This window comes from Rhinoraja longicauda, chromosome 16, assembly GCF_053455715.1.
Source record: "Rhinoraja longicauda isolate Sanriku21f chromosome 16, sRhiLon1.1, whole genome shotgun sequence".
NCBI classification, from domain to species: domain Eukaryota; kingdom Metazoa; phylum Chordata; class Chondrichthyes; order Rajiformes; family Arhynchobatidae; genus Rhinoraja; species Rhinoraja longicauda.
The window spans coordinates 814,997-824,256 of NC_135968.1; the positions used below are offsets into that span (position 1 = coordinate 814,997).

The following is a 9,260-nucleotide window of genomic DNA, read 5'->3' on the forward strand; positions in this document are numbered from 1 at the left end:
CGTACCTCCCCTTCTCCTAATATTGGCTCATTACCATTCCGTGAACCGAGATACGGGTGTCAGGGGTTTTGGGGAGAAGGCAGAAGAATGGGGTTAGGAGGGAGAGATAGATCGTCCATGATTGAATGGCGGAGTAGACATAATGGGCCGAAAGACCTAATTCTGCTCCTGTCACTTATGACCTCATACAGGGAGAAACCTTGTCTCCACGCTGGAATCACACAAGTCTAGCACTCATCGTAATTCCCTTTATCCCGTGTCCGTTCACTGCGGACGGATCAATTGTAATCGTCTGTCGCCTTTCTGCTGACTGGTTAGCATGTAACAAAAATGCTTCCCACTGCACCTCGGTGCACGTGACAATAAACTAAACCCAACCCTCCCACCGCCAGGAGGCGATATGGCCAGAGACGCTTTATTAAAAAAGACATTTATTTCATTGGAATACAACTTGGCTCCAACGGGTGAACGAGCAAAAGTCCTTGTTTACTGCCGTCGGAGTCTTGCGGCCGTCCAAGGGCGGAGAGTGAGATGTTTGGAGATGAGGGGGAACGGCTGGGGGACGGAAGCGGTGCCTGTGGATTAATCCTGACGCCTTTCGCCAGCGAGAACAATACAGAGGAATGAAGAAGAGATGGCCCTCGGAGGGGGGGGGGGGGGGGGGGCCTGTCGATGAATGGTCAGCTCGGACCTTGCATCCCATCCCAAGAATGGACATCGCATTGCCGACAGGGTCAAGTAGGACTGATATTGGGAACACTTCTCCATCCGGTTCCCACCACAGATGGCTGACCTGCTGCGGTCTACCAGCACTTTGGTGGGGAATGGACGGGCGACGTGACAGGTCGGGCCCCTTCTTTGGACTGATGGAGTCGGGGCAGAAAGCTGGAACAATGAGATGGGTTCTGGACAAAGCCTAGCAAGTGATAGATGGACACAAAATTCTGGAGTAACTCAGCGGGACAGGCAGCATCTCCGGAAAGAAGTAATGGGTGACGTTTTGGGGTTGAGACTGAAGAGGGACTCGACCCGAAACGTTACCCATTCCTTGCAGCATTTTGTGTCTACCTAAACAGCGCTTGTCCACAGTGCGTTGTCCCAGCAGGCTGGAGGAGCTGGAAAAGGCCTTGCCACAGAGCTGGCAGGTGAAGGGGCGCTTGCCAATGTGGACCCGCCGGTGCTCCAGCAGGTGGTCCAGGCGGGTGAAGGCCTTACCACAGGATGGGTAGGGGGACACTCACCGCTGTGGGTACGCCGGTGCTGCCACAGGCTGGACATGCGTGTGAAACTCTTGCCGCACGCGGCGCACACAAAGGGTCCCTCTCCGATGTGTATCCACCGGTGCTCCCGCAACCCCTGTGCACTTTAAACATTAGTGAGTTGGCACGGGAACAGGCCCTTCGGCCCGCCGAGTCTTCACCGACCAGCGATCCCCTAACACTATCCTACGCACACTGGGGCAATTTACATTTATACCAAACCAATTAATCTCCAAACCCACACGTCTTTGAAGTGTGGGAGGAAACCGGAGCACCCAGAGAAGACCCACGCAGGACATGGGGAGAACATGCAAACTCCGTACAGATAGCACCTGTAGTCAGGATGGAACCCGGGTCTCTGGCGCCGTGAGGCAGCAACTCTACCTCTGCGCCACTGTGTGTTTAAGAGGCTTTTAGACAGGCACATGGATATACAGGGAATGGAGGGATATGGATCACTCTTGAATCGATTGCCGCACTGGGGAGAGCCGTTCACGAGCGTGGGCCCGCCGGTGCCGCCGCAGCCCTCGCGAGCTGTCAAACGCCTCACCGCAGTACTGGCAATTGTAAGACTGGCCACTGGTGTGGACGCGCTGCTGAGACGGGGAGTGGAACGCCAAAGCAAATCGCTCACCATTCACAGGGCTGTGGATGGGACGGTCGCCGGCGTGCACCCGCTGGTGCTGGAGCAGCTTGGAGGAGCTGGTGTAGCCCTTGCCACACTGGGAGCAGATGTAGGGGCGCTCGCCGGTGTGGATGCGCTGGTGCTCCAGCAGTCTTTCGGAGCGTTTGAAGCCCTTGCCACACTGGGCACAGTTGAAGGGGCGCTCGTCGCTGTGCATCCGCTGGTGCACCAGCAGTCTGGTGGTGAGGGTGAAGCCCTTGCCACACTGGGCACAGGTGTAGGGGCGCTCGCCGGTGTGAGTACGCTGGTGCTCTAGCAGGGCGTTGGAGTTGGTGTAGCCCTTGCCGCACTGGGCGCAGGTGAAGGGGCGCTCGCCGGTGTGGGTGCGCTGGTGCTCCAGCAGGTTGTTGGAGCGGGTGAAGCCCTTGCCACAGTCGCTGCAGGTGTACGGCCGCTCCCTGGTGTGAAGGCGCCAGTGCACCTTCATCTGTGGCAGCGACTTGAAGCTCTTGCCGCAGACAGAGCAGGTGAATGGCCGCTCACTGCTGTGCACCCGACGGTGCTGCCTCAGCCCCGATGACTGGGCAAAGCTCTTGCCGCAGGTGGAGCAGACAAAGGGCTTTTCGCCCGTGTGCACCTGCCAGTGGATCTTCAGCGCCTGCACCGTCTTGAAGGTCTTGCTGCAGTCGGAGCAGCTGAAGGGGCGTTCTCCCATGTGCACCCGCCGGTGGGTCTCCAGCAGGTACAGATGCTGCCAGGCCCTGCCACACACGTCGCACTTATAACTCTTCTCCGTGTTGGGCCCCGTCATGTGGTCCTCCACCGAAGCTCAGCCTGCACACCAAGCAGATGGGGGGGGGGCTCACCGGCACCCTGGCCGCCCTCAACGACAACTCACGTCCCAGTCCCTCCGTCCACAGCAACGGCTCCTAAACCCTGCAGGAGGAGAACACAGAGGGACAACAAGCTGGCAAACAGGACATTACTAACACGTGAACATCCGCTTGAAGGGGAGGAGGGGGGTGAGGTGGGTGAGGGGGGATATATGAGGGAGGAAGGCCACACCGAACTGGGGGCGCCAAGCATCCGGGCACCACGCCGAGCCTCCCGCCCACCCGTGAGCCGCCCTGCGCCGTGACTTCATCTGCACGCAAGGCGCCATGACATCTCCGCCCCATCACGGCGCAGGGCAGCTGGCTGTCGGACGTGCAGGCAGCTCAATGTCTGGATGCTTGGCACCCCCAGGTCGGTGCGCCTCCCCCCCTCCCACCTCCCCCCCTCTCCTCACTTCCACCGCCCTCATCCCCCTTCCCCACCTCCCCCCCTTGCCTCCTCACCACCTCTCCCCTCACCTCCCCTCCCTTCTCCCCTTGACCCCGCTCCCTTCCACTGCTCCGACTGCGGCAAGAGCTTTTTGAATTCGTCGGGGCTGAGGCTTCAAGTCGATGCCGGATACTAGGAGCATGGAAAACCAGCTGGGAACAGACATCGCGACCTCCTCAATTCACCGTCGCACCGAACACCACAGCCCCACCCGGCTCGGACATGCCCCGCAAAGAGTGGGTCGCCCTGAACCAGCTCCGCACAGGGGTCGGCCGGTTCAACGCCAACATGCATCGTTGGGGGTTGCGTCCATCAGCAGCCTGCGTGTGTGGAGCAGACCAGCAAACAGCGCAGCACGTCATTTTCGACTGCACTGTCCTCCGTCCCCCTGGTGGAGGGGTAGACCTCACAGCCCTTGACAAGAGCAGGCGAGCTCGCCGGTGTGCAGGCGCCAGTGCACTTTCAAATCCGGCATCTGTTTCTTCTTGCGTTTGAGGCAGCAGGAGTTATGCAACGCCCTCTAGGCGCTGTGGCCAGTGCAATGTGCTGTTGTCAAGGGCCGTGAGGTCTACCCCTCCACCAGGGGGCTTCCCCTGCGCTCAGTGCGGCGAGGCCTTCACCCGCTCCTCCAACCTGCTGAATCACCAGTGGCCCCGCTGCAGCTTCTGTGGGCCCGGGGGCCGGCCGTGCCCAGGCAACCGTTGCTAGGGCGGGATAGACGGCTACGATTGGCGGAAGGCGCCGTCTGTCCGAGGGCCGGGGCTGCAGCCTGACCTACAGGACGCGCTCACCTGCGACAGGGGGGGCTCTGATTGGATGCTCGGCGGGAGAGGGTTGTACCTGGTTCTTTGTGACGTCATGGAGGTGGGACCTGCTCCAATTGGTCGATAACTCTGCCCGTCAGCGCGCAAAAGCCGGGACCTGGTCGCTGTGACGTGGAACACGCCAGGAGCCCAGGTGGGCAACAGCCGCCGCCGCTCGGCCCCGCGTTCTTACCCCCACCCCATCCTTCCTTCCCGAGGGCGATCCCGCGGCCGGCGACCCAAGGAGCCGGAGTACGAGGCGTGCGGGCGCGGGGTGTGTTGGATGTGAGTGAGTGAGGTCTGGGCCAAAGATACTAGAGTAACTCTAGTATCTTTGGTCTGGGCGCCCTCTTGGTCCTCCGACTATCGCGCCCGCTGTCGGTTGAAGACCGCGGTGCAGCGCCTCTGGTCGGTCTCCTTCATCAGTGATTGTAGTTGGGGAAGGAAGCTGGAAGGGAGGTGAGGGTGGGACAAACCCTCACTTGCACCTCCTCCAACCTCATCTACTGTATCCGTTGTTCAAGATGTGGACTCTTATACATCGGCGAGACCAAACGCAGACTGGGCAATCGTTTCGCGGAACACCTTCGCTCAGCCCAGCTGAACCAACCTGATCTCCTGGCTGCTGGATTCTGCTTCCCACTCCCACACTGACCTTTTTGTCCTCGGTATCCTCCAATGTCAGAGTGATGCTCAACACAAATTGGAGGAACTGCATCTCACAAGCTTACAATGACCTGTTTCCTTTATCATCGTTACTTTATTGCATATCTATCATTCATTATTCTTTATCTCTCCACATCACCATCTATATCTTTAGTTTCCCTTATCCCAAACCAGTCTGAAGGGTCTCGACCCGAACCGTCACCCATTCCTTCTCTCCAGAGACGCTGCCTGTCCCGCTGACTTCCTCCAGCTTTTTGTGTCTATCTTTAAGTAACAGATGGATACAGGTGAGGGGGAGGACATGATTGGCAGATGGGTGGACAATTGCCAGAGATGGGAAGAACAGAAAAGGCTGTGAGTGAAGATGAGCAGAATGTGAAGGCATTGGTGAAAGGGGAGGGGGAAACGGGTCACGTTCAGGTGGGGCACAGGGAAGAGAGAGGAAAAAAACGGGATAGACACAAAAAGCTGGAATAAGTCAGACAGCATCTCTGGAGAAAAGGATTGGGTGACGTTTTGGGTCGAGACCCTTCTTCAGACTGACTCAGGGAAGAGGGAGACTATAGATATGGAAGGGTGAGGTGTGAAAATGACAGGACAAAGCAGATGCTACAGACAACGAGACTTAACAAGATGACTTTGAAGATGGTATGACATGAGTGGGGGCGCGATGGAGAGAGAGGGGATGTAAGGGTTACTTGAAGTTAGATAAATCAATATTCATACCGCTATCAATAAAAGGGAGGTAATAGTTAACTAAAATCAGAGAATGACATTTCTCTAACTTCTCTAACAATAAAGTTTGACAAGTAGCCAAGTGTCCCGACCCGAAACTTTGCCCATATTTTTCCCCCAGCACTTTGTGCCTATCTTTGGTCATCACAAGGAACATCAGATGCTGGTTCATGCACAAAAAGACACAAAATCCTGGAGGCTGCATTTGTGGAGAACATGGATAGGTGACGTTTCACAGAATGCTGGAGCAACTCAGCGGGTCAGACTGCATCTGTGGTCAACATCGATCAGCAATGTTTCAGGTCTGAAGAAGGGTCATGACCGTCCCTTCTCCATGTTCTCCACAAGACAGACACAAAAGTGCTGGAATAACTCAGCCGGACAGGCAGCATCTCTGGAGAGAAGGAACATTCTTCAGCGACAAGCAAATGTAAGGTGTTACTCCAGCACTCTATTATCTGAATGGGGACAGATTAGGAAAAGGGTATGTACAACGAGACCTGGGTGTCCTTCTACAGCTGTCACTGAAAGCAAGCCGGCAGGGAAAAAAGCTAATGGCATGTTGGCCTTCATAACGAGAGGAGTTGAGTAGAGGAGCAAAGAGGTCAAATGGCCATCCCCTTTTTCTGAAATTGCGACCCCTCTTTCTGGACTCCCCCAACATCGGGAACATTTTTCCTGCATCGACCCTGTCCAAACCTTTCATAATTTCATATGTTTCTATAACGTCCCCTACTAAATTCCAGCGAATAGAAACTCAGTCGACCTATTCTTTCATCATATGTCAGTCCCGCCATCCCTGGCTAACCTACGCTGCACTACCTCAGGAGCAAGAATGTCCTTCCTCAAATTAGGAAACCAAAATTGCACACAATATCCCAAGTGCAGTCTCACCAGGGCCCTGTACAACTGCAGTGGGACCCCCTTGCTCCTAAACTCAAATCCTCTCCCAATGAAGGCCAACATGCCAATAGCTTTCTTCTTTGCCCGCGGTACCTGCATGCTGTGGCGGCTCCCAAGGGTCGGGCCATACTACTACCGACCCATCGGCACGGGAATGGACCAGTCCAGGGAGGCGGTCCGGTACCATGTATATAAGGACAATTTTTGGGCCACATTGGTGACCCCGACGTGACTAGGATGGACAAACAATGGATAGCCGACCGTCCGTCCGGCTCGCAGGCCGACCAGGCCGCAGCTGTCGACGCGTTAGCCATCAAGCTCCCGACCTTCTGGACCACCCGGGCTCGCGTTTGGTTTTACCAAGCGGAGGCCCAGTTCCAGCTGCGGGGCAGCACAACGGATGACACCCGTTTTTTCCACCTGGTGGGGGCCCTTGACCAGGACACGGCCGAAGAGGTAACGGAGTTCCTCCAGGATCCCCCCGACCCACGATAAATATGAAGCCCCTAAGGAGCTGCTGCTCCAAACCTACGGGCTAACCCGAATGGAGCGGGCCGAAAGGCTCCTCCACATGCCGGGCCTCGGTGACCGGCGCCCATCTAGCCTCCTGAAGGAGATGGTCGCGCTGCTCGACGGGCACAGACCGTGCCTAATGTTTGAATACACTTACCTGCACCTGCTGCCGGCCGACATTCGCCTGCAGCTCACCGACGCCTCCTTTGCAGACACACGGGCCCTCGGCAGGCGCGCGGAAGCGCTGTGGGAAGCGCTGTGGGCGGCGCGCCGTGATGACGTCAACGTGCTAAACGTCACTCGAGAAGCGCCCGATTTTCTCCGGTCCGGCGGGGGAGCTGTGGAAGGAGTGACAGCTATGCTCCGGAGGCCTGCGAGATCGCCCCCGGTGGCCATTGCGGGTCCTGCACTCGCACATGCACCTGCAGTCCCACACCAGCAGGCTCCAGCCAGCACCAGCAGGAGGTACTGGTGTTATTACCACCCGCGCTGGGGTGCGGCAGCCCGACAATGCCGCCAGCCGTGCACGTTCCCGGGAAACGCCGAGGCCGGCTGCCAATAGTCCCTGCGGCGGCCGGCCAGATTCACCGCCTCTTCCCCTGGGATCGGCGCTCCGTGGGCCGCTTCCTCGTGGATACCGGGGCGGAGCTGAGCGTCCTGCCCCCTTCGCCGCTGGACATTCGTTCTGGGAAGCGGGGGCCCATCCTCACCGTGGCAAACGGGAGCCACATTCAGACTTATGGCGTCCGCACAGTCCACATCGTTTTCGGCGCCAGTCATTTCACATGGCAGTTCACGATCGCCGACGTCTCCCAGCCGTTGCTCGGGGCTGACCTTCTGCGGGCTCATTCCCTCCTCGTGGACGTCAGGCAGCAGCGCTTGGTCCACTCCGCCACGATGGAGCCCATTGCGCTGCGGCTGAATGAGCCCATTATACATCCGCTGTCGTCCGTGGACTCCCATTTCGCTCGGGTTCTGGCGGAGCTTCCCGATATTATGGCCCCGCAATTTCGGTCGTCGACCCCCAAGCATGGGGTGTTCCATTATATAACAACTACCGGCCCACCCCTCCACGCACGAGCACGCCGACTGCCGCCTGAGAAGCTACGCCTGGCACGACAGGAGTTCCGTACGATGGAATCCTTGGGGATCGTCCGCCCTTCCAACAGCCCATGGGCATCCCCACTCCACATGGTCTCCAAGGCAAACGGGGGCTGGAGACCTTGCGGGGATTATCGGCGGCTGAACGTCGCTACCGCCGAGGACTGAGACCCCGTGCCCCACATCCAGGACTTCAACGCCCATTTGGCTGGGGCCACGATATTCTCGAAGGTGGATCTGGTGCGAGGTTACAACCAGATCCCGGTCCACCCGGAGGATGTGCCCAAGACGGCAATCATCACGCCGTTCGGACTCTACGAGTTTGTACGGATGCCGTTCGGCCTCAAGAACGCCGCACAGTCATTTCAGCGGTTAATGAACGGCGTGTGTCGCGGTCTGGATTTCCTGTTTGTCTACCTTGACGACATGTTGGTAGCGAGCCGCTCGCGGCAGAAGCACTGTGCCCACCTCCGGCAGCTTTTTCAGCGGCTCAGCGAGCACGGGTTGGCTATAAACCTCGCCAAGTGCCGCTTTGGCGTGGCCACAATCGACTTTCTCGGCCACTGTGTGTCCTCGCAAGGAGCGGTTCCCCTGCCGGACAAAGTAGACGCCATCCGCCGGTTTCCCCGTCCGTCCTCGGTGCGTGGCCTGCAGGAGTTCGTCGGCATGGTGGCCTTTTATCACCGGTTCCTGCCATCCGCGGCCCATATCATGCGGCCACTATACGAGCTGCTGGCGGGCAAGCGTAAGATCATCGTGTGGACCGACGAGGCGGTAACAGCCTTTGATGGCGCGAAGGAGGCCCTGGCTCGGGCTGTGCTGCTGGTTCACCCACGGGAGGATGCCCCGACAGCCCTTACGGTGGACGCCTCAGAGTTGGCAGTTGGTCCTGAACTGGAGCAACTGACGGACTGGGGTTGGCGCCCCCTGGCCTTCTTCAGCCGGCACCTCAGCAACGCCCAGAGGAAGTACAGCGCCTTCGACCGCGAGCTCCTCGCCCTGTACCTGGCCGTTTGTCACTTCCGCTATTTTCTGGAGGGCCGCCCGTTCACCGCTTACACGGACCACAAGCCGCTCACGTTCGCCCTGGCAAAGGTCTCCGACCCATGGTCCGCCCGACAGCAGCGCCAGTTGGCCTACATCTCGGAATTCACCACCTCCATCCGCTTCATCGAGGGGAAGGAAAACCGGGTGACCTGGCTTCATCCTCAGCGGAGCTCGTATACGGGTCCCCGCTCACGGTGCCCGGGGAGTTCGTGCCCTCGTTGCCGGGGCGAGAGGAACCGCCCTCATCCACCCTACAGCGCCTCCGAGAGCGAGTTGGCAAGCTCG

General features: G+C 58.4%; 1 protein-coding gene across 1 annotated transcript; it reads right to left on the bottom strand.

Annotated features, from left to right (window-relative positions):
* Positions 1–434: 434 nt before the first annotated feature.
* On the bottom strand, positions 435–3,517 carry LOC144601021 (uncharacterized). The gene is made up of 2 exons (XM_078412944.1): positions 3,380–3,517; positions 435–2,820 (listed from the first exon to the last, which is right to left on the bottom strand). Exon 2 carries the CDS (start codon positions 2,693–2,695, stop codon positions 1,715–1,717), a length of 981 nt encoding a protein of 326 aa, XP_078269070.1. The 5' UTR covers positions 2,696–2,820; positions 3,380–3,517; the 3' UTR covers positions 435–1,714.
* Between the last annotated feature and the right edge of the window lie 5,743 nt (positions 3,518–9,260).

Coding starts and splice junctions, on each gene's coding strand:
- LOC144601021 (XM_078412944.1), bottom strand. CDS start 2,695: ATGACGGGGCCCAACACGGAGAAGAGTTATAAGTGCGACGTGTGTGGC.